Raw genomic sequence first — 25,710 nt, 5'->3', positions numbered from 1 at the left:
GCTCAGTGTCCATGACGGAGGTTTTACTTGCCTGGGGGGAAATAAAAACGCAGACAATATCATGAGGTTTTTAATAACACTAAAGGACTGACCTTTTTATTCTGGTGTTTTTTTTCCTTTGTTAATCTTCAGGTGTTAAAATAGCAGATGGTAGTTATTATGAGGTTTTGCTTCATTTTTTTTCAATGTCCTTATTTGGCAAAATTAAAAGTTGATAACTCTCTGTAGGTGCCCCCAGTTTTTAAAAATTCTTCCTGGTCTCTGAACTCCAAAACTCTGACCAACAGGCACTCTGTAAGACTTTGAAGTGTGCCCTCTATTATTTTTATGCGTTGTGGATCATTTGAAAGGGTATTTTTACATATAAATAATTTATTTTTCAATCCTCCTGGCAGGATGTGCTGTAGTTAACTGTTCTCAAGGGCAAGTGATACAGGTTTTGAAATTTGATGTTCTCTTCTAAGGAATCAAGTGGTTGCTATAATGCGATCCTCATTTGAGATATTCGTTTATTGATTGAATGTCAGTAAATGTACCTACCATGTACTAGGTCCTGAGTGAATACAAATTTGAGTAAGTTACCGTCCCTGCCTTCAAGGAAATCCTACACGAGGGAGGAAGGTCGAGGTGTAAACAGGGGTGCAGGGTGTTGATGCTCTGGGAGCCAGGGAGAAGAAAGTGCCTAACTCCACCTTGGACGGCTTTAGAGAGGATGTAAAATTTTGCCCGAGGACAAGTTGAGGAAAGGCATTCTAGGCAGACATTTGCTAAGACTGGAGACCTGAATGTGGGCGGCACATTTGGGGATCATTCGGGCAACTTCAACTTGGGAACATGTGGGAGAGTGGCAGAGGATGAAGCTGGAAAGGTATTACCCAGTTTTAATTTCATATTCCACAGCTACCTGTTACTGAACATAAGATTTTCATACTTGTCAGCCAGAAAAAAGCCTGAGCAAGAAAGCTATATTTTGTAATGTCTTTATTCATTAGCCTTCTCTCACTTAATGGCCTTCAAGTACGCCACTGAAATTTGATGTGGGTAAATGTCTTGTGCTCGGATTTAGAGTTCATTCCCGGAGTTCAGACAAGGGAGACCTGACATAGGCAAAAAAAGCTGACCACAAGCTTACCCTGAGCCCGGATGTGCTGCAGCTGCCCCGGGAGCAGATGCCATCGTAAGGACATCTGTGGACCGTAGACTCCAAGCCAACAATGAGAGGCCTGCCGAACTGGGTCCTGGCCTGGCAACACCTGGGCGCTGTGCTCAAGTCTGGATCCGCGTGCGACTTTTTAAGGGAGATGTAGATAAAATCTAGAGGATGTCCAGAGAAGATGGCCTAGAAACCGTCATACAAAGAGTAAAATTAAAAAGAAGGACCAGAGAGCTGCCATTAGTTATCTTAGCGGATTTCTTGAAGCAGAGTTGGGTGGCTTATTCTGGGTTGCAACATGGACTGGATGAAAATTAGAGAGAGACCAATTTTGGCTCAACATCAGAAATAATTTTTAAAAGGTTCTTTCTTAATTACATAGTGCTATGAGATTATTTTGACAAAATATGGAAATGTTTTGACAGAAACAAGATAATTTTTCATCTGTGGACATGCTGTAGATAAGATTCCTACTTTAAAGGGATGATTGGACCTCTAGAGCTTCTTCTGTCTTTAAATTTGGTGAAATTTTAGCATTTGGTCTTTTTTTAAGTATCTGACTCTTTCCCAACTTTGCTACCCTTATCCTTACATTGACCTAATTAATTGTGAGTTTTCTTATTTTTTAGTATCTGACCCGAAGGATACCACAAAACCCAAAGTATCAGCATGTCAAGTCAAGACTGGACACTGGTGAGTAAAGATTAGCAAATTAAAACTTGTTTTTTTTTTAGTCCAATAGCTAATTATTGACAGGAAGCAGCCTGTCATGTCTGGTATAATTCACAGCTAAAAGTTTCTCACTGTCTTGCCTCATGTCTTTCTGGGCTCTGAACTTATTTTTGAAAGCTGTTTTTCAGATTATCAGTAAAAATTTACATTCATATAATTTAGCTTATTAGAAATTGAGAATTCGGTGAAAACATTGTTCAGTAAGTTGCAGGACTGAGACTAAATAGATATCAGAAAGTCAACCTCTATTTTGGAACACTTTGTGTACACTCCTTTAAATTGGGAGTAATAGATCGTACTTGTGCACGATTGTTCATTTCGGTATTTGCAGAGTGCCAACGACATGCAAAGTTATGGACTATGGGACATATAAAGATGAGTGTGAATCATGATTTTTGCAGTCAAAGAGTTTAGATTCAAGTGGAGGCAGACAGAGTTGGATGAGTAGCTATAACACAGGATTAAGTTGGTGCTGCAGTTCAGGTAAAATGACATTTAAGAGCGCATTACTGCTTGTTTGCATGCTGTTAACATTTCTCAGTGTCGTGATGAAGACCACTCCCTAGGCCCCTAGTGGCTTTGCAGTCTTGTGGGATTTTGCTTGTTTATTTTGTTTAGTTTTTTTCAGCCTTTTAAAGTCTGCTGTGGAAAATCCATCTTATTAAGATGGCTTTGCTAGTGGATTGGAGTACCACGTGCCTTTTGTAATACTAAATTTTCCACCAGTAACCTGAGGACAACTGAGAAAATAAACTGGAAGCCTGACTTTGTTTAAATCTCATTTGTCTTTCTCTTTCTCCAATCTCCTTCAAAATCATTATCTTCCATTATACGTGTTTCCTCATATGAAATAGACTTAAATGTTTTAAATGAACCACATTTACAGATACTATTTCTTGGGGCCTTTTTTTTCAGACATTTCCGTGCTATACAGATATTTATCCTTGCAAATATCCTGTTCGATGGGAGGTAAAAAAATACTCTCTGCTTTTGAGAAGGAAGAAATTATGGCACAGAGATTATGTGATTTCCTTGAAGTTCAATAAAAGGAGATAGAACTAGGATTTGTATGCAGGATGAGGAAGTCAGTGTTGGAGTCCTATGTACTATCTCTTAGGCCATGCTGTCCCAGTATTTCCTCCATCTTATTTCACCTACCACAAATGCCTTCAATTCGTCCATCTCTGTCTCCCCCTTAATTGCTACTGTGACCCACCCTTAATGAAATAAGCTATTCTGTGAGGGAGGCACTTTGATTAAAAATGCCATATTCTCTCTGAGGAGTCCAGATAACATTTTAAAGACCACTGGAAAGGAGTGCGTTTCTTTTGGAACCTTCTAAAATTAAAATTTTTAGAGCTGAGGTTTTTTTCAGATATGTAGATTTGTCTATATCCTCATATTTTTTTCTCCTGGAAATTGAATTGGGATCTGTGAATGAAAACCCATTTCTTTCTCTTCAATTCCTAAATTTATACCGAAGTTTAACTCAACTCTACCTGAAATTAATTTCAATTTTTTTTAAATTGATGTACTTATATCTGCTTTTTATAATACATAGTAATTACCTTTTTTATCCTGAGATTTTTAAACTAGTGTCTTTGCTAACTAAACTTTTTATTTTGAGATAATTGTAGATTCACTTGGAATTATAAGAAATAATACAGGGGCTGGCCCCGTGGCTGAGTGGTTAAGTTCTCACGATCCACTGCGGCAGCCCAGGGTTTCACCAGTTCGAATCCTGGGCGCGGACATGGCACCGCTCATCAGGCCATGCTGAGGTGGCGTCCCACATGCCACAACTAGCAGGACCCACAACTAAGAATATACAGCTATGTACCGGGAGGCTTTGGGGAGAAAAAGGAAAAAAATTAAGTCTTTAAAAAAAAAAAATAATACAGAGAGATTCCATGTACCGTTTACCCATTTTCCATGGTAACATCTTGGGAAACTGTACTGCAGTATCACAACCATGATATCGACTTTGATATATACCATCTAGATACAGAACATTTCCATCACCACAAGGATCCGTCATGTTGCCCTTTAAGGCCACATCTGCTTTCCACCTTCATTCCCTCCTTAACCTCTGGAAGCCACTAATCTGTTCTTCCTTTCTATAATTTTGTCTTTTCACAAATGCTATATAAATGGAATCATACAGTATGCAACTTTTGGGATTGGCTTTTTCGCTCAGCCTAATTCTCTGGAGATTCATCCAGGTTGTCACATGTAGTTCATTCCTTTTTATTACTGAGTAGTATTCCATGGTATGGATGCACCACAGTGTGACCATTTCCCTTTTGAAGGATATCTGGACTGTTTCTACTTTTTGACTTTTACAAATAAAGATGCTATAAATATTCTTTTAGAGATTTTTATGTGAATATAAGTCTTCATTTCTCTGGATTAGATGCCCAGAAGTGCAATTGCTGGGTCATTTGGTAGTTGCATTAGTAGTTTTTTAAGAATCTGCCAAACTGCTTTCCAGAATGGCTGGTCCATTGTACATTCCCACCAGCAATGTATGAATGATCCAGTTTCTCTACATCCTCACCAGCATGCGGTGGTATTGCCGTTTTTTGTTTTACCTATTCTGATAGATGTGTAGTGGCATATCATTGCCATTGTGATTTGCACTTCCCTAATGGCTTATGATGTTGAATATCTCTTCATCATGTGCTTATTTGCCATCTGTATATCTTCTTCAGTGAAATGTCTGTTCATGTCTTTGCCTATGTTCTAATTGGATTGTTTGCTTTTTATTTGTTGAGCTTTGAGTGTTCCTTCTATATCCTAGCTACTAGTCCTTTATTGGATACGTGGTTTGCAAATATTTTCTCCCGGTCTGTAGCCTGTCTTTTCATCCTCCTAATGGAGTCTTTCAAAGAGCAAAAGTTTTTAATTTTGGTGAAGTGCAGTTTATCGGTGTTTCCGTTCATGGATCATGCTTTTGTTGTCAAATCTGAGAACTCTTTGCCTAGCCTAGGTCCCCAAAATTTTCTATCATGGTTTTTTCAAAAAGTTTTATAGTTTTAGGTTTTACATTTAAATCTATGATACATTTTGAGGTTATTCCTGTATAAGATGTGCCACTTAGATCAATATTAACTTCGTGCTAAATAAATGTAAACTAGTGAAAATATCAATGAAAATTTTTTTTTAATTTTTTAAAGATTTTATTTTTCCGTTTTCTTCCCAAAGCCCCCTGGTACATAGTTGTACGTTTTCAGTTGTGGGTCCTTCTAGTTGTGGCATGTGGAATGCCACCTGGCTTGATGAGCAGTGCCATGTCACTGCCCAGGATCCGAACCGGCGAAACCCTGGGCCGCCCAAAGCGGAGCACACAAACTTAACCAGTCGGCCACGGGGCCAGCTCCTCAATAAAATACTTTTAATGCTAAAAAAAAAAGGATTAACTTTTTGCTTATGGATATCCAATTGCCCCTGCACCGTTTCTTAAAAAGGTTCCCTTTCTTCTATTGAATTGCATATTCACCTTGTCAAAAACATTGGGCATATTTATGTGGACCTATTTCTGGATTCTTTGTTGTGTTCCATTGATCTCTGTGCCTTTCCCTCTGCCAGTGCCACACAGTCTTGATTACTGTAGCTATATAGTAAATTGGATACTTAAAATTGGTTAGACTGATCACTCCCACTTTATTTTTCTTTACAAAATTATTTTAGCTATTCTAATTCCTTTGCCTTTCCATGTACATTTTAGAATAATCTTACTTATATTTACAAAAAATTATTGCCACAATTTTGATAGGAATTGCATTAAACCTGCCTATCAATTTGGGGAGAATTGAAATCTTACTATGTTGAGTCTTCCAATCTATTAACATCTTTCTGTTTATTTTTTTATTTCTTTAGTTTCTTTCATCAGCATTGTATAATTTTCAGCATATAAGTCCTGTACATGTTTTGTTAGATTTGCACCTAAGTATTTCATTTTTTTGAGCAATTGTAAATAGTATTATATTTTTAATTTTGGTGTCCATGTCTTCATTGCTAGTATATAGAAATATAGCTTATTTTTGTATGTTTATCTTGTATCCTGAGACCTTGCTAAACTCACTTGTAACATACAGAAGGAGGGTTTTTTTGGTAGATTTCTTGGGCTTTTCTATGTAGACAATCACGTCATCTACAAAAAGGAACAGCTTTATTTCTCTCTTTCGAGTCTGTATGCCTTTTATTTCCTTTTATTGCCTTATCGCACTGGCTGCAACTTCTCAAACTGTGTCAAATAAAAGTGGTGAAAGCGAACATCCTTATCTTTTTCCCACCTTAGGGGGAAAGCGTTCAGTCTTTCATCATTAAGTACGTTGGCTATATCAGGTAGAGGAAGTTTTCTCCTATTCCTATTTTTCTGGGAGTTTTTTTTTATCATGAATGACTGTTGAATTTTATCAAATGCTTTTACTGCATCAATTGATATAATCATATGATTTTTTCTTTAGCTTGGTAATATAGTAAATTTCTTTGATTGATTTCCAAATACTGTACTGGTTTTCCATCCATGGAGTAAATATTTATTATTTTGCTAAAGACTTGTATCTATACTCATGAGAGACATTGGTTTGTAGTTTTTGTTTTTGTTTTTGGATTGCCTTTGTCTGGTTTTAGTATCAGGGTAATACTGGCCTCATAAAATGAGTTGGGAAGTGTTTCCTCTTGTTCCATTTTCTGGAAGAGGTTGTGTATTAGTGGTGTTAATTCTTTCTTAAACATTTGGTAGAATTCTTCAGTAAAACCATCTGAGCCTGGAGATTTCTTTTTTGAGAATTTTTAAATTTTGAATTCAATTTTTTAATAGTTATAGGGATATTCAAATTATTTGTTTCATATTGGGTGAGTTGTGGTAGTTTGTGTTTTTCGAGGAATTAGTTCATTTTATCCAAGTTTTCAAATTTACGTGTGTAGAGTTGTTTGTTGTGGTCCCTTATTATCCTTCTGATGTCTGTAGTGTCTAAAGTGATAGCCCCTGTTTCATTCCTGATACTGGTAATTTGTGTCTTTTCTCTTTTTTTTTCTTCACTACAGAGTTGTCCATTTTATTGATCCTTTCAATGAACCAGCTCTTGGTTTCATCAATTTTCTCTATTTTTTCTGTTTTAAATTTCATTGGGTTTTGCTTTTCTCTATATTATTGTCTTCCTTCTGCTTGCTTTGGGTTTATTTTGCTGTTCTGTTTCTAGATTCTTGAAGTGGAATCTTAGATTATTGATTTAGGACTTTTGCTCTTTTTAAATGCATGTAGTTAGTGCTATAAATTTCTCTCAGCACTGCTTTAGCTCTGTCCCACAAATTTTGATATTTTGTATTTTCATTTTCATTCAGTTCAGTGTAGCTTTTAATTTCCCTTGACACTTCCTCTTTGACCCATGGATTATTTAGAAGTGTGTTGTTTAGTTTGCAAGTGTTTGGAGATTTTCCTATTATTTTTCTGTTATTGATTTCCAGTTTGATTCCAGTGTGACTGGAGAACGCACTCTAATTCCATTTTTAAAAATGTATTGATGTTCATTTTATTGCTCAGGATAAATTCTTGGTGTATGTTCCATGGGCACTTGAGAAGAATGTATATACCTATACTTTTGCTTACTGTATTCTTTCTTCTTTCCTGATGTTCCAAGGCTCCTTTTTTTTCTTTTTTCTTTTCCTTTCTAATTAGGAAACTTCATTTAGCCATTCTTTAGGATAAGTCTGCTGGTGACAAATTCTCTTAGTTTTTCTTCATCTGGGGATGTCTTGATTTCCCTTCATTCCTGAAGAGGGTTTTCTCTGGGTATGAGATTCCAGGTTGGCAGTTCTTTTCTTTCAGCACTTGAAAAATAGTGTGCCACTTTCTTCTGACCACCATGATTGTTTTGATGAGAAATCTGCTGTTATTTGAACTGTTTTTCCCATATAGGTAAAATGTCATTTTTCTCTTACTGATTTCAAGATTTTTTTTTTTCTTTTTTTTTTTTAGTTTTTAGAAGTTTAATTATGACATGTTCTGCTGTGGATTTCTTTGGGTCTGTCCTGTTTGGAGTTCACTCAGCTTCTATATAAATCTGTATGTCACTTGCCAAATTTGGGAAGTTTTCAGCTATTATATCTTTGAGTACCTTTTCAGCCTCACCGTCTTCCTCCTCTTTCTGGTACTTCAAGAGCATCTCATCACAGCCCAGCAAGGATAGAAATTGAGGCTCCCCACTTGGCCTTTGCTGGCAGGTGAAGGTGGGCCATAGCTTTTCTGTGGAGTTTGGCTGGAATAAGGCAGTTACTTTATGATAGTTTTCTGTCTTGCTAGACTGCCGCTTTCCTGGTCCTTTGACTGACAGCAGGCTTTTGTTGGGGATTTCTTTTTCTGTCCATTGGTATTTCTGGGTTGCTGGCTTCTTCAGCTCCAAGAGTAGGGTATATGAGGCAAAGAACAAACAAACAAAAACTCAGGTAACTCAACCATCATGTCATTCCTCAGGTTCCGAGGTCCCTAGCCAGTCGGCCTTTCTCTCTACACCTATCAAAGTCTTCTTATATTTGTTTTATGTATAATGTCCAGCTTTTTTTTTTATTCAATCTTTTTTTTTTTTATTTTTTTTTTATTTTTTTTAAAGATTTTATTTTTTCCTTTTTCTCCCCAAAGCCCCCCAGTACATAGTTGTATATTCTTTGTTGTGTGTCCTTCTAGTTGTGGCATGTGGGACGCTGCCTCAGCGTGGTTTAATGAGCAGTGCCATGTCCGCGCCCAGGATTCGAACCAACGAAACACTGGGCCACCTGCAGTGGAGCGCGCGAACTTAACCACTCGGCCACGGGGCCAGCCCCTTTATTCAATCTTTTTTCTAATTGATGTATTTTCTTAAATTGAGATATAATTTACATACCATAAAATTCACCCTTTAAAAGTATACAGTTCAGAGGTTTTTCATACATTCACAAGGTTGTGAAACCATCATCACTATCTAATGCAGAACATTTTTGTCACCCCATAAAGAAACACCATACCTAATAGCAATCACTTCCCATTCCTTCCTTTTACCAGTTCCTGGTAACCACTAATCTACTTTCTGTATCTGTGATTTTCCCTATTCCACACATTTCATATAAATGGATACACACAATATGTGGCCTTTTGTGTCTGGCTTCTTTTGCTAAGCATAATGTTTTCAAGATCCATCATTATTGTAGCATGTTTCAGCACTTTGTTCCTTTTTATTGCCAAATAATATTCTATTGTGTAGATATTCCACATTTTGTTTATCATCTTATCAGTTGATAGACATTTGTGTTGTTTACACTTTTTGGCCATAATACTGCTATAAAACATTAGTGTACAAGTTTTTGTGTGAACATATGTTTTCAGTTCTCTTGCTTACATATCTAGGAGTTTGAATTGTTGAAGGAGGTCATGTGTTAACTCTGTGTTTAATTTTTTGAGGAACTGCCAAACTGTTTTCCAAAGCAGCCACACCATTTTACGTTCCCACCATCAATGTCAGAGGGCTCTATTTTCTCCACATCCTTGGTGATGCTTATTATTGTCCATCAGTTTGATTATAGTCATCTTTTTGGGTGTGAAGTAATATCTCATTGTGGTTTTGATTTACATTTTCCTAATGACTAATTGATGTTGAACACCTTTTTTGTGCTTATTGGCATTTGTATATCTCCTATAGAGAAATGACTATTCAAATCATTGGCCTGTTTTTTAATTTGGGTTATTTTCTCTTTATTGTTGAGTAATAAGAGTTCTTTTATATGTTCTACATACTAGACCCTTATCAGAAATATGATTTGCAAATATTTTCTTGCATTTGTGGGTTGTCCAGGTTTTCGTTGTACTTAGCTGGTGGAGTAGAGAAAAGTACATCTACCGCATCTTCCTGGAAGCAGAAGTCTCCCAAACTAGTTTTATTATAGCCTTGGAAGGGCCCAAGTGTGCTGCATTGCTTAAAACTCAAAGTATTTTAAAGTCAGTATGAGAGAGAAGTTCGATTTTTTTGTTGTTTCAAATTTAGATATTATTTAAAAGTCAATTTAAGGTAAAGATTTTATTTTAATTTTTTTCTATGCATTTTTGTGACTTACCTCCCTGTGTATTCATTACAGTGGCCTGTGGGTTATATGCCAAGATACGACCCCTTCAGTCCTCTGGGTAGCCATCAGGGCCTGAGGTGGCCCAAACCCCAGCGTTTTGTCCAAATATCGTCACTCATATGTGTGCCCTGAGGTGAAAAGACTGAGGAGTGTTGGTTAAGAAAACGCAAGAGTGACCTTATAGGCCAAGAGTAAGAAGCTCCCATCTATGGAGTGTTTTTAAGCTCTGCAGTCAGAGCAGTGGAAATAGGCACAGGAACAAGTGAGCATTTCTCATTTCTAGGCTAAACAGATGGGTCTTTAATCTTTTTTTACCAAACAGTGAGCAATTCAGTTATTCACAAGGAATCAAGATTTTCATGGTATCTCCTGTCGTCACCCAAATCACCTTCTACTGAGTTCTTCAAAGACTGATATCTCCTTCCTGGGTAAAAATTATTTTTTATTTCTATACATCTGACTCTGCTTCTCTTATAAACTCAGATACCGATGTATAGCCATAGCTAGAAATATCAGAATTATTTTGAATTTCAAATATTTCTTTTGTTCCATAGGTGCCTGAGTGTATCTTACCAGCTCCCCAGCATTGCAGCCTGTGCCATGAATGGATTATGCTTCTGATGAAATCCCTGACGGCGTTTTGTTCAGTCTCCACCGCAGGGTTCTTGCGTATTCTCAAGCACCCTCTCTGGGTTTCTGTTCTGCAGCACTGCAGGCTGGTTAAGGGGCACATTCCAAACACAGGGCTCTCCCTTTGTTAGTCTCTTATACTCTTTTATTGCCTGCATTATCCTCTCATTTCCGTCTATATGCAATCTAATTTGAAATTTCTTTAGCTTTCTAAAATCTGTAGATTTTCTCCACTCAGTCTTTTCTAGCCTTATTTTTATATTTTTAAAATTCACCTTATTTTTGTTATCTCCACCAAACTAGTCATTTCCTTTTTTCTTCTTTAGTCTTTCCTTTTCCTGTATATTTGCTAATAGCCTTGATCTTAAGCACTCAAACTCATTACAGACTAGGTACTCTTCATTTGTTTGGTATTTAATTCTGTTTCTTCTGTCAAAGGAAAAAATGTACGTAAAAGCCTTTTACAACCCAGAAAGCACTATACACTTGTATAACTTATTGAGTTTAACAAAGGACCACTGAGCCTCTTTTCTTGCTTTCTGCTCCTTCTGAGCCAAAAGAACTTCTCTGTAGAGGAGGGAAATATTGAAGAAAAATAAAGCAATGGAATTGTCTCTTAGCAACTGAGTTTGTGACTTATAAATCTTACCCACTTCAGATTACTGCTGCTCAAAATCACTTGCTTTTCTTACTGGCTCAGTACAAATAATGTTATTAAATTATAGGAAAACAAAGGAAAAAATCTAATGAATGAGTCACTCAGTTCATTGATTGTGCTCTATCTTTGTGGGCACTATTGATGTGGTTGAGTTGTTTCTCCTCTTGATTCTAATTGTAAAACATTTTTTATATATCTTTTGTTGCAACTTAAATTATAAACTAAGTAGAAGCCAAATATCACCTTTACATTTCTAGGTTACCTAAGTTCTGAAACAATAAAAGTCATATAGATAGGACATAACATAGACTCTTAATCAAGTTGTTCACAGCTTAAAGAAAATCAAACATACAAAAACTCAAACCAAATTGGGGTGTGGTTATTTGCATTATAAAATAATTCATTAGGAGGATTCCTCAGATAGTAGATCTTCATAGTATATTTCATTTAGGAAATATTTTTGTATGCCTCCTACGCTAGACAATGTAAGAGGTAAAGATATTCTGTGCGTGCCTGTGTGTATGAGAGTGTAAATAGTCTTGGGCTTTCAGTATAATAAGGTAGATAAGGCTTGTACACAAGGAAGACAGTGCAATGATAAATGCCTTGTGAGTGGCAAGCCAAGTGCTGTTCAGAAGTTCAGAGGAGGGAAAGGTCATTTCTTGCTGGATGAGCTATTATGATTATGTGGACAAGGTGACATGTTGGAGAACTGAAAACTAACTGAGAGTTTGTCAAATTTAGTAATTAGAGCAAGATTGAAGAGCAAGGTAAGATGCTGGTGCCTTCAGCGCCAGACCAAGGAGTTTAAACTTCAGTCAGGTAGCAGTGGAGAGCCAGTGACTTTTGTTGTTTTTTAAATAAAGTCTTATCTAGGAAAATTTGTCTGGAAAATTTCAAAAATTTAAAAAAACGGTTCTCTGATAGTCTCCTTACTTTTATATAAAACAAAGATGTGTTTATAAATAAGTCAGTTATAGAATTGATTTGTTTCTAGTATTTTTAAAAGGTAGTCGAAAAACTATCTTCAGATGAAATTAGATCCAGCAAGATAAGCTGCTCAGATGAGATATAAGCAGTATATGAAGTGGGGTAAAATCCTACTTTCATACTTCCTAGAATAATTGTTAGAGATTTTTGTGTTGGTTAGTCAGCCATCCTACTGTCCCATTTCTCCCATTGAAACAATGTAGAAATCCTCCATTTTCTTTTTTTCCTCTACTTGGGTAGAATAAATAAATGTAATGAAAAGAGCTTCTTATCAGAAGCCCTCTTAGATTTGTCCTTAATTTTGCCAGATATTTGTATATCTGTATTTGCCAGAAATATTTATATTTGCCAGATATATGTATACCTCTGCAAAAGACTTTGTTTCCCGGCCTTCTCCTTTAGTAGGAAAAAAAACAGTGAGAGTGAGAGCCCACTCGCAGGGTTGTTGTGTGGCTCTGCTGGTGCCAAGATGCACTGCTGCGTAAATGCTCTGGAAATGTTGATAATTGATTGAGAACAGGATTTTAGACACTTTGTTAGTGGAAACCACTATGGATTGGAAATGTAATGCTTTAATAATAAAGATGATATAATAAGGCTGGCTATTGTTTTCCATGCGTAATATGCCTCAGGGAATTTAGAGCACGAAATGGTTCCCACCTGTTACTATCAGGGAAGTAACATTTACCTCACAGTGAAATCGTGTGTTTAAAACAGCGCAACTAGAGAAGCAGTGTGTTTTTGTGAGCCGTATTAGAAATCAGGTTGGGAATGTCTAATCCGTACTAATCTTGGTTTAGTTACTAACTCGCTGTGTCACTGGACAAGTCAGTAATGCTTTTCGTACCTTGATTTTCTGACAAGACTGCCTGAAGCAGCTCTAGCTAAAAGAAACGAACTGCCATGTCCACACGTGCAACTGTAGGGGACTCAGGAACATGTAACCAAAAGCTGTTACGTAAGATAGTTTGAGAATAAGATTGTAGGATGCTGAACAGCACGCTGTTTGCCCCGTCTTCTTCCCCCATTGTATGCGCTAGCAGGTTCTCGCCTGAGTTCAGAGTTGCAGGGGAGAGGGATGCGTCTTGGAAGAATTCGTGGTTGCCTCTCTGGAGATCTGGTTGCATCTGAAGTCAATTCCAGCCTGAAGAACCTAGAAAAAATCATATTTGGTTCTAATCCTGGTCTTTGGTGCTATTTGGGCCTCTTCTGAGAGGTTCCCAGTGTCTGTCTTGAGAAGGCTCAGGCCTTCTGAGTGGCCTTGACTGGTGCCATCATGTCTCTCTGAGCTTTTGGAAGGATCCAGTCTGACTCTAGGACTATACTGAATCCCGCTTCCTGGTCCTGATCTGGAGGGTGTGTGTCTTCAGAGAGAAAATTTTTAAAAACTCAGTGGAATTTTTTTCCACTGTGAATTCATGATAAAGATTTAATAACAACAAATGATATAAGTTGTTTTTTGAAAATGTATTTTGGATTTCAGAGCAAAAATTTTCTTTCTCTGTTTCTGACCTAAACATGAAGAAAAGTTCAGAATAGTCCTTGAAAACATCAGCTCATGCTATTATGTAATTGGAAGCATTTCTTTTATCTGAAGTTGAGACTGAATCTATTTCCTCTCAAAACTTAAAAGTTAGGAGCACAATTAGAGAAATGAGAAATTATTTTATATGTTTTTCTTTTTGCTTTATGTTTTAGGTGCCAGATAGAGCTTGCTGTGTTGAATTGAATCAAATCAAAGCATACCCAATAAAAAATAATAGTCCCTGGCTTGAGAACTAGACTTTAGTTCATTCGGAAACTAGAATGATTCTGGCCCACTTTTAATGTATGAAAACTCTCCAAACCACCTTGGCTAGAACCTAGTATTGTAGAACCAGGCTATAAAACATGAGAGTTGGGGACTCTCCACAGTGGTGGGAATCTGCTGTTGTTTCTCAGCAAATCAAACCCGTGGTGAACACTAGTGAACAGACTGTGTGGTCTAGCTCGGGCTGCAACATCAGCTTGCCTGGTGGAAGACAAGTTCAAGAAAGAGAGGGAAACCACAAAGACTAAGCGGAGAGGAAAGGGTTGCTTGGGTGGCCACAGCAGCGCAGATAGACATTCAAATATCATTGCTGCTTTCTTTCTCCTCCTCTGCGTATCTCCCCAACAAAAAGATCATGGGGGATAAAAGGAGGAGGAAAGCCTTGACTCCAAAAGAAAAAAAAATTATATAAAGTGATCATCTGTACTGCCTGGGACTTCTTAATGTTTATTGGGTATGCACCCCAGCTTAAACACATTTGGCCCAAACATTTCCATTGATTCCTCATCTTTTAATGATGCTGTATAATGCAAAAGACTGTTTACTATGTGTGGCCATTTGCCGACTGTAATTCTGTAAGAACAGGATAGGAAAGCTTAGAGTGTACTTGTACTCCATTCTGTTTTCACAGTTTTACTCATTTTCTTCCATTAAGAGCATATCTAAAATTCTTATTCTCTTTTTAGGTAACAGTATGACTAAATACATTGAGAAGCTAGAAGAGATCAAAAAAAGTGAGTAACAGTGGTGATGGTTTGGGATAATGGAACCCTATAGTCGTTCTGTACGTTGGTTATTGACAACCCTTACCATACTCTACACCTGACACATGGATGGCTGAGCCTGGTGGGTGCCTAGAAGAATGTGGGAAACACTGTCATCCTGGTCAGCTGCTAAGATTGTGGCCTTTGGGTCTGAGCCCGATTTAGATCCCATAGGAGATGTTAATGTTGGAATGTGGAGCTCTAGGTAAGCAGGGAGAACTTGAGCTGCTAGTTTCATTGTCCTACAGTCTTCATGACCTTTTCCTGTCTTCTTATGTTCTCTGTCCCTGAGATAGGAGTAATAATCTGTCTCTTATTTCATAACATTCTTTTGAGCATGAATTAGTATTCATGAAAGACTTAGAGATGTGAGGAAGAAAGCTTATTCTTAAAGTGGTATTATGCATTGTAAATTCATTGCAGTCTGCTTTCTTTTAATTAAAAATCATATTTCATGCACATCCTTTTTAAAAAATGATCTTCTGCAAAGATATGCTACTAGTCATTGAGTGCATTGCCCTCGCACAAAATCTTAATTTTTCAGTGTGTCCAAAACGGATGTAAAATGTACATATCAAGGCCAGAATTAAAGAAGAAATAGAAACATCTATTTTCTGAGATGGATTTGCTCTTATATTCAGTAGGAGAACCCGGTGGTAGGAGAGTGTTTAGCTAAGGGTAGTAAAGAGGTCCTCTAATTGAAAACAGCTCAGTACTTGGCTCTGGTAATATACATTTTCTGAGAAGAGAATATTACAAATCCAGAATTCACCAGAACTTTTGCTTTTACACAGCAGGCCTTTTAATTTAAACAATAATGTTTCTGTTCCTTTTGAATTGCTGCAGTATTGAGAAACCCCAAACAATAGACGGGGACTCAGGAACAGCTTTATGCTGACTTATTTGCCAGGTTCAGCTATACGGGCTAATGCTGTAGATATTTGTTTTTAATGTGTAATGTCACAGTACCCTTTTCTTCTTATATATTTTATATTTATACAGTTTATATTGTAAACTATATACATTTTAAGTATATATTAAAATTTTAAACTTTGAAAAAATCTTGTTTACTCACCTACGCTTCATTGTTGTTGTCCTTAATTCATCTGTGCAGGCAAGATTCAGCCGGCCTGCTTCTACTTTGGTTTGTAGTCTCTTTCACGTCCTATCCATTTGAAGCTGAATATAGCTCACATGTCCACACCAAAATTTGTCCCGTAAAAATGTCCCATTCCACCCAGATTTCTGAAACCCTATTTAAAACCTTTCTTAAGAGCACGATGTGGTTTCTTTAACATCTAAACTTTAAAAGGAGTTTATCTCCCAGAAGAAATACCTCTGGAATGGAGTCCTTGAAAAATGCTTGCTTCCCTCTTTAGAAGTTGTGAGCTTCCTTTTAGTAAGACAGAAGGTTCCTCTCACCTTGTTTCACACACTTTCTGCCGATTCCCTGACTAGAATTACTTCAGATTCTGGTTTGGGATCTACATTTTGGAAGATAGTTCCTTCTCTTTTCCCGTTTTCTGTTGCAGGTGTTCTTTTGGGTAAAAAGGGAGGAGAATATTGGCTTTTTTCATGACACCCTAAACCCATCACTTTTCTCAGATTACCTTAGATGCCATGTCTTTCTGTGAAATCACAAACCTTGTTCTGTTACTTCCTTTGATTTATCTTCCACTGTGAGCCCAACTTCCCTTTGCTAATAACGTGTTTTAACAGAACCCTGAAAACGCAGAATTCCTTTGTAGTCTGAATATTCTTTCAACTCTGCCTGGGGAAAAGAGACACTCTGTGTCTATTGACCATTTACAAAGCCTATTCTTGGCTTCTGGTGGTTAGATGACACTAGTTGGACCCAGTGTGAAACATCCTAGATAGTCAGGTCTCTGTCCTTCCAGTAACTTGAGAGAGACAGACTTAGACTCCAGACTTACTGGAGAAGCAAAGCTTGATAACATATCTGACACTAGGCTTATTTGTCTTCATCACAGAGTTTGGGAGAAGCTACAGTAGCAGAAGCTCCATTCTTAAAGCTCTGTTCGCTCTTGCAAGGACTGACAGAGCTTTCCAAGTCATCCTTTTTATAAAACTTACAATTTACTGTAAAACGTCTAGTTTGATCTTTTATCTGTGAGTAATAATGTCAGAAAGTCCCAATGATGGCTGTCCTTCTAAACCAGAACCAGGTATGTAGAATTCAGGCTCAAATATGCAGTGGGATTTCTAGTGCTTGTGAGAGGACACTAGAAATGGCAATCATTAGACTATGGTAGAGTCTGTTTTTTGTTTAAGGTGATTTCTACTTAGTTATAGGGTATTTTAATGTGTACATTTTGTACTTAGAATGTGAAGAATTGGAGAAGTATTTCAAACTATGCAACTATACAACAAGAATATCAATGGATAAATGCCACAGTGCAAACTACTTTAAAGTTGACTGTTTTCGTTGACTGATTTATTGCCATTTTGATTTACATAAATGACTTTTGGTAGGCAAGTTGGTGGCAATTGAGAGGAATATTGTAGTTGTTCGGTTGCACTTTTTAAAGCTTCTGCTCAGCCTAGGAGGGTCTGCATCCTGGCAGCTTTTAGAAGCTCCTTTGCATCTAGGTTTGTTACCTTGTATCCAAAAGAAGCTCTTCTAAGAATTTTCTAGAAATAATGGTCAGTTATTAGCCAAATTGCTCTTTTTAAGACATTTTAGAGCAGAGAAGCTTTAATTCCCTATAAAAAAGAGTCTTGACATATTTATAAAAGGCTGGTTTTTAAGGTAATATCATTTCCTGACTCTGGGTTGTAAAGGTGTTTGGTAAGCCAACCTAACGTTATCCTCCAAAATAACTGTCTGGTCTGTACTGGTTTTTTGGAAATTCATGGAAATGATTAGTAACACCAGGTCAATAATCTTAAATACAGTTAATCCTTTCCTTTGTTGCTATGAGTCTTGGTTTATGAGACATTTATCCTGTGAAGGCCATAGTAATTATCCAGCTAACATTTAGTAATTCTGAAATAATGAGGTCATGTTTAAGGAGTATAGGTGCCAATATAAAAATCTAGAAGAGGAGTGAAATGTGAGGGCGGGCAGGAGGTCAATGCTGAAAACTCTTCAGAATTGGCAGTCATCTTCAGAAAAGTTTAAGGAAGCCAACTTTTAACATGCCTCAGTGGGACAGATACTAGATAAAGTGAAATTGGCTAAATTTTTATTTTATTTTTTTGGGTGAGGAAGTTTGGTCCTGAGCTAACATCTGTTGCCAATCTTCCCCTTTTTTTTTTTTTCTCCCCAAAGCCCCAGTACGTAGTGGTATATCCTAGTTGTAGGTCATTCTAGTTCTTCTATGTGGGATGCCTCCACAGCATGGCTGGATGAGTGGTGTGTAGGTCTGCACCCAGGACCCAAACCAGCAAACCCCAGGCCACCGCAGAGCACTCGAACTTAACCACTCGGCCATGGGGCTGGCCCCTGGCTAAATTTTTAAAAACTGTTTAATATGATATGAAGAATGATTGACACAGTACAGAAGTACCCCCATTTGAATTATATCTCAGAACTGTAAAAATAGCACTGAATAAATATTGATGTTTTAGGTTGATTTTTTTTTTCTTTTAATTGTGGTTAAAAAACACAATTTACCACCTTAATCATTTTTAAGTGTACAATGCAGTAGCATTAAGTATATCACATTGTGTACAATAGATCTCAAGAACTTTTTCATCTTGCAAAACTGAATAGATTGATTAGAAATTGACACAAGAGTTTATCAGGACCAGTCATAACTTGGATCCTAGCATTGTACTCCAGGAAAAGAAAATGTTGTCCTGTGTCTCTAGCATAGTTTGTAACCTCAGGGAGTATAATTATTCTCTTTTCAGGGCAGAGTTAGAATTGTAGGGTGTAAATGTCTTACCAGCTGTTTGACCTGGGGCAACTCAGCTTCTCTCCGTCTCTGTCCTCATTTGTAAAATGCAGACGTTTATTCCCTGCTTTGTTCTGAAAAGGATTTAAAGTGGCTTATAAAAATGCATGCAATATGATATGGTCAAAGTAGAGACAGCCTAGTGAAAGCACAGTGGTAGACTAATAATATAAAGGCGAGGGATAAAGTCACTAGACACGAAAAGGTGGCTTCTAAATTCAACATTAGGCTTCCTACCAGCCAAAGCAAAGGGAAAAAATGAAGAGATGATATAATAGTGGCCACACTTAATTTTGAGGATATCATGAGGATCAAATGAGATAACATATGTAAAGGAGACCATAAAGGCATATAAATAAGTTGGAAAATATGCCATATAACTTGATGACTAGAAAGAATTAATACCTCTAAGAAAGCAAAATAAATCTAGAAAAATATTTGTCCTATCCTGCTTTTCAGATTATAGATACAAAAAAGATGAACTTTTCAAGAGACTGAAAGTTACAACTTTTGCCCAGTTGGTAAGTTTAATGATCTTCCATTGGAGTAAAAACTGTCTAATTTGTGCTGCTTTTTGTGACTATTTCTAAATTCAACTCTAGGTAATGTTTGCAGAGGGGTTTCTTCTGATTCTTTATATTCCACATATGGGAGGATTAATTGGTGTGTAGTGTGTGTTCATTCAAGGATGGTATAAAATTTTTCTCTTTGATAAGAATTTTATAAAGTAAAATGTGCACTATACTTTTAAATCATCAAATTTGTGGTTTAGGATTTATTTTTTCCTTGTCCATTTAATTTAATATTTAGACTCTAGAATTCTGGACTCTGGATTGTTTGGGCATTTATCTCTGTGGAAGCTGGGGGGTCTCCTGTCTACGACTGAGCTCTTTTGCCAAGTCTTTCTGCCATAGGCTGTTTTGTTACTTGGGGAAAGTCACTTTCTAATTTTATTTGAAGATTATGAACAGAGTATCACTCTGGCACCCAAACAAGAGTTCCATTGATGTAACTCAAGGTGTATCTTGAGCCCTATGAGCTAAGTTGTACAAGTGCTTTAAAAACTGTATGTAGGTATACAACTTTGTTATCAATATATTCATAATTACATTTATTTCCTTTCTGCATGAAGAATTACTGATAGAGTTCTATTCTTGTAAGTATTGCATTTTCAAGAAATGTGTCATGTTGGAACTAGAATATGTATGGAGCAGTTTTAAACTCTTATTCATGTTTCTTGTCCTAAATTATCCTTTTAGTCTTTTAAGTTTATTGTGTAATGCTTTAGATGAATCTTTTCTTCTGGAATGATCATCTGCACTGTAATTACCACTCGCAAAGTAAGGAGACCTGAGATTTAGTCTCCAGTTGAGGACTGACAAGTTTCTTAAAACGAGAAATCTTTGATGTTTGATGTTTCCTCATCTTTTGTAAAAGACAGAATTGCCTCTGTTTAAAGACAGATGAACATACACCATCTACACATTTCATTCTCTTTTCTATCAGGTCATCCAAGTTGCTTCCCTATCTGATCAAACACTGGAAGTGACAGCTGAGGAGATTCAAAGGCTAGAAGGTAATGAGAATTGAGGATGTGGGGACAATAACGGATGGACTGTTTGACTGAAGTGCTCACCCTGTGCTGCTGTGTTCACAGGGACTTGGGACTTTGAAGTATCTATTTGTAACTAGATTGTTGCCCTCTGAGAAGCGCTACCTGGTTCTTTGACTGTTAACTCTTATTTCCTTAAAACAGCCATCTGGTTTTCTGGCTTGAACATTTATAGTTTTAAATGTTTTAGATGTGTTTAATATAGTAATTACTTGTTTTCAACAAATATTTTTAGTCCCATATAAGTACAGGTCACAGAATCAGGTGCTATGAGACTACAAAGGTGGATAAAGCAGCTCTGTTTACATGAAGTTTGTAGTCACGTATGTGCACATGCACAGGTTTATGTGTGTTGGGTGAGGAGAATGATAATAGAAACACAAAATTATTAATATCGCTAATATGGTAAACATTCATGATGGAGGACTGGAAGGAAACCATCATTTATTGAATATACATTGCTAGGTACTTCACATGAGTTTTCTTATTTAATCTTCTCAAAAACTCTAGAAGGAAGGTGCACTTTACAGATGAGAAGCCTAATAAGCCTCAGAGGTTAAATTACTTGCTCCAGGTGATACAGCCCGTAAGGCATGGGCATAGGATCCAAATCTATGCATCTCTGGTAGCAACTAGTGTCTTTGCTGTGGGTGTTCCAAAGAAGGAAAGATATTTTCCAGTTAGAAGACCAAGGTAGGCTTTCTTAAAGCTTTTGAACTGGGCCTTAAAAGTGGGGTTTGAATCTCAACAGGTGCAAATTAAGGGTAAGGCTCTTGCAAGCTGAGGAGTAGCCTGAGCAAAGGCATGGAAGAGAAGAAACTCCAGGCGTGTTGGGGGAATCGCCTAATCCGGCCTGGCTGTGGCCTGAGGGAAGCGTAGGCGCAGGTAGGAGACAAGGCTAGAAAGAGAGGCAGGCCCTGGATTTCCCCTCTTAAATACCGAGTCAAAAATAAAACCTTTTAGTTGCTCTCTCATAAAAAGAATACACCGAGTTTAGGTCTTTCTTTTATCCTGAAGTACTAACAATCGATGTGTGGCTGTTTACGGAAGGGGACTGTGTTTTGTTAAGGTTGATGTAGCCAGGAATTTGACTTCTGATTTCAAGACAAGTTTCTCAGGAAGTCTGCACACGGGGTTTGTGCAACTCAACTATCGTTTCCCTGGGCTTGTTTTTGCTAGGGAGGATAAAGAGAATCTGAAAAAGACAGGAATTTATCTTTGACAGATGCCTCTCACACAGCCGAGAAATAAGGGCTCTTTGTAACGGAGATAATTGAGTCTCCTCTTACAAGCACTCCCAATTTTAACCTGGTTATGTAAGTACATGGATTTGGTCCTTTAATTCATTGTTGAAATTGCAGCACCAGAACATATGGGCACAGGCAATTTTCTCTTCTGTGATAAATTTGCACAGCAAAATAGGCCCTTGTAAAGTAGGACACCATAATGTGTGAGTAATATTAGTGTTTTTCTAGTGCTCTACACAGAATAATAACTCACTCAGGAATGCCTCTAGAACAGATTGTATCTGTATGCATATTGGCTATCTTTGAAGGCATTTAAAAAATCTCCTTTTGTAATGTTTATTGTTTTTTCCTGACTTAAAAGTATATTTCCAGAAAGTAGAATGCTGTAAAAAAAATATATAAAGAAGAAAAATAAAATAACTAATAATTCCTGTTAACATTTTGGTCTATTTTCCCCCTAACTCCCCACCCAAATCCATACTTTTTGTATATAGTGTTGTATTATGCTGTTTTCAGTTAACATTTTATCATGCATTATGCATGTCATTAAATAGACTTCAAAAGCTTAATTGTAAAGGTTGTGTTGTCATATAATGTCTATCCTTTGGATATACCATAATTTATTTAATTACTCCATTGTTGGGCATTACAGTTTTTCTAATTTTTCACTTCTATAAAATAATGCTGCAGTGTAAATACATAAATGTTTGCATGGTTCTGATTATTTCCTGATGATAAATTGCTGCAGATGGTGGAAAGGTAGAAACATTTAAGACTCTCAATGCTGATTCCACATTATCTCCTGAATGGTTCTATCTGTCTGCATTCCCACCAAGTAAATGAGAGGACATGTTTCTCCCCATCCTAGCCAATGCTGAATAATTCTCATTTTTGTAACTGCTGAATAATTGTCATTTTTGTAACTATTTGCCAGTTTGATAGATGAAAAGTGGTATCTAATAGTTTTATTTTGAATTTCTCTGATTGTGAGGTTGACCTTTGTGAGTGTTTATTGGTCATACATATTTCTTCTTTTGAGGATATTACTTGTCCTTTCCCTTTTTTTTTCTAATGGAATGTTCATCTTTTACTTATTGATCTGTAAAGGCTCTATATAATTATGATATCTTTATACATTAGAAACCAATACAGCCTTGAAAATGAATGAGAAAAATCTTTACTTGATGAATTGGAACAATTTCCAAGCTGTATTATTAAGTAAAAATAAAGCAACAGCAAGACAAACAAAAAACCAAAGGGTAGAGCAGTATGAATGGCATTCTCCTGGATGTGTAGAAAGGGGAGGAAATAAAATATGTGCAAAAGTATGTAGTTGTTTTATTTCTGGAGGGAAGTGAAGGCAGCTCCCTTGGGGGAGGGGTCTGCAGTCTGGAAGGGAGGAAGACTTCCTTCTATGGTCACAGTTTCATCTTGATGGCATTTTTTACCTTCTGCAACATGATCTTTTTTCAGTTAAAGGACTAGTTAATTAAAAAGCTCTTTGTAAATTAAGTATATTAACCTTTTCTCATTCATATGTGTGATCACAGACGTTTTTCCTAATTTGTTATTCACCTTTTAATTTTCTTTGTGCTGGATTTGACATATATGAGGTTTGCATTTTTACATGTTTAAAATCTATTAGCCTTTCATGTTTTTTCTTTTTATTGTTTTAGACTCATAAAATCAAAAACAAGATAAATTATTCACCTATGTTTTCTTTTAGCTTGCTTGGTTGTTTTTTCCCCTACATCAATCCATCTGTTATATAGTTTGGTATGTGATGTGAGGGCGTTATCTAAATCTGATTTTTCTAGATGGTTGACAACTTATCCCAGCACCATTTATTCAGTAGTTCTGCCTTTACCTACTGATTTGTGATGATACCTTTAACATATATTTGCTTTTTATGTGTATTCTAGGATTTGTTTCTCTGTTAGCTACCATATTCCATTGTTCTGGTTGTAGTTCTGCATTATTTTGATCATTTACCTTTTCAATATATGTTACTATTTGATAAAGCAGGTTCTCCAAATTGTGTCTCTCTATACATATGTATTTTTTTCTTCTCATTTTAAAAATCCTTTCAAGCTTTTTTTTTAAATCCCATTGGGATTTGTATAAAGGTTAAAAATTAAATTTGGAAAGGATTAACATCATTTCACTTTTAGTTGCCCTGTCAGGAATATGCAAGGTATGTCACTCCATTTGGCTCTTCTTTATGTCCCTAAGGAAAATTCTTATATGCCCTATAAAGGACTTATAGATCCTTTACATTTCTTTTTTGTTGTTGTTATATTTCTTAATAGGTATTTTCCTAGGACAGTATATTTTGTATCTGCAGTTGTTACTGTAAATGAGATGTTATTTTCTAATTGGTATATAGTAAAAAATTTTCTTAGTGTTTATTTTGTTATCTAACCACATATTTATTTTCCTTATTCTCATAGGATTCTCCCAAAGTTTCTAAGTATATTATATCATATGCAAATTAAATTTTAATATACGCTTGAATAACTAGGCCTCTTATTTCTCTTGTTTCTCTCATTATACTAGTGAGAACAGTAGATTCTCAAACTTTTTGATATCAGTCTTCCTCCACACTCTTAAAAATTATTAAGGACCTCGAAGAGTTTTGGTTTATGTGAATTATATATCTATTTAGAGTGTTAAAATTTTAAACTAAGAAGTTAAAAAATAAATTTATTTACTATTTCACTTAAAAACAACAATACTAAACCCATTACAAAACACAAATAACATTTTTATGCGAAATAGCTATATTTCCAGAAGAAAAAAAAATGAGAGTTTTTTGTTTACTGAGAATGGCATTGTTTTACTTTTTTTTGTCAATCTTGTCAGTGTCTGATTTAATAGAAGGTAGCTGATTCTTATATCTTCTTCTGCATTCTATCTGTTACCATATGCTCTTTGGGTGGAAGTATATGAAGAAAACCTGGCCTTACACAGACCTGTAGTTGAAAAAGGGAGGAATATTTTAACAGCCCTTTCCAAAAACTGTCGATTTCTGTTTTGATACTACACCAAAACTTAACAAGCGATAGCTTCTTAAAGGATAGTTGTAACGTGGTATCTGAAACCATATCGATGAATTTCATAGTCTGTTGCATTAAACCCATTGGTCTGTCTTAGACTTTGAGTGACTCTTTTACCTGTGCATGATTTTATAATATCATTCATTGGTCATTTGGAAAATATTGGTTCACTGAGTTATGAAGATCTTCCAAATGTTGATAAATTTTATTACACAGTATCCAAAAAATCCCATTTTTATTAATCTTACCACCTATCTTATTAGAAAAGTCATTAAATGTAGGGAAGTAGTCAAGCTCCTGATGGCAAATACAGTTTCCAAAATTCTGATTTTGGTTCAAAATTTAATCATTGCAACAAATACCATGAGTTGTTTTCCCTGAAATGACAAGTTCACTTAGACTGTTTTTGAGAAAATATCTGCCAAATGGGCAAGTCTAAGTAACCATAGTTTTTCTTTTAAGTAAAAATGGTATTCAGGGCAATTAATCACCCTAATGCTTTTCCTTGAGACAACAATGGTACTTTGGTGAGTAGCACACTTGCCGTATGTGCTCTCCCCATTTCATCACACAGAATATTAAAAAGGTGTGTACTTAGGGATAAGCTTTAATAAAATTATTATTACTACTTCATCAAGAACTTTTTAAAATGTGACAGTCATATCTATTAACTGTGAGTGTGTGTGTGTTGGTGAAAAATACAATGATTACTAGTAAAACTTGGTACCTCTGCTCTTATCCTTGCTCAGGCACTAACAATTTTCTCCACCATTTTGTATCATCATTGCAAATATCAACACATTAAAAGAGGTAACATCTTGGTTATGAAAATAGTTTTCATCTTGCAGATCCCCTGAAAGGGTCTTGGGGACTCCGGGGGTCCACAGACTACATTTTGAGAACCTATGCATTAGAACTTAGAGAACAATTTAATAATGGTGATATGATTTCCTTTTCTTGACCTAATTTCAATGGAACTGCCTGACAAGTAAATACAAATTCTAAGGTTAAATTTACTTATTTATTTATTTATTTGCAAAT

General features: G+C 36.3%; 1 protein-coding gene across 5 annotated transcripts in view; it reads left to right on the top strand.

Moving 5' to 3' along the window:
- CEP41 (centrosomal protein 41) overlaps positions 1-25,710 on the top strand; it is a 47,951-nt gene that overhangs the window by 11,508 nt on the left and 10,733 nt on the right. For 2 of the 5 annotated variants that reach the window (XM_046670178.1, XM_046670176.1), the window contains exons 2-6: positions 1,783-1,846; positions 10,537-10,738; positions 14,757-14,804; positions 19,214-19,275; positions 20,261-20,330. In XM_046670178.1, the coding sequence (XP_046526134.1) occupies positions 1,823-1,846; positions 10,537-10,738; positions 14,757-14,804; positions 19,214-19,275; positions 20,261-20,330 (406 nt within the window). In that variant the 5' untranslated portion in view covers positions 1,783-1,822. Of the gene's footprint in view, positions 1-1,782; positions 1,847-10,304; positions 10,411-10,536; positions 10,739-14,756; positions 14,805-16,825; positions 17,021-19,213; positions 19,276-20,260; positions 20,331-25,710 lie in introns of those variants that run through there. The other 3 variants (XM_046670177.1, XM_046670179.1, XM_046670180.1) reach the window with 3 other exon arrangements.

Source organism: Equus quagga, chromosome 8 (assembly GCF_021613505.1).
Source record: "Equus quagga isolate Etosha38 chromosome 8, UCLA_HA_Equagga_1.0, whole genome shotgun sequence".
In the NCBI taxonomy this organism is placed as follows: domain Eukaryota; kingdom Metazoa; phylum Chordata; class Mammalia; order Perissodactyla; family Equidae; genus Equus; species Equus quagga.
This window is presented reverse-complemented; position numbering and strand designations above follow the sequence as displayed.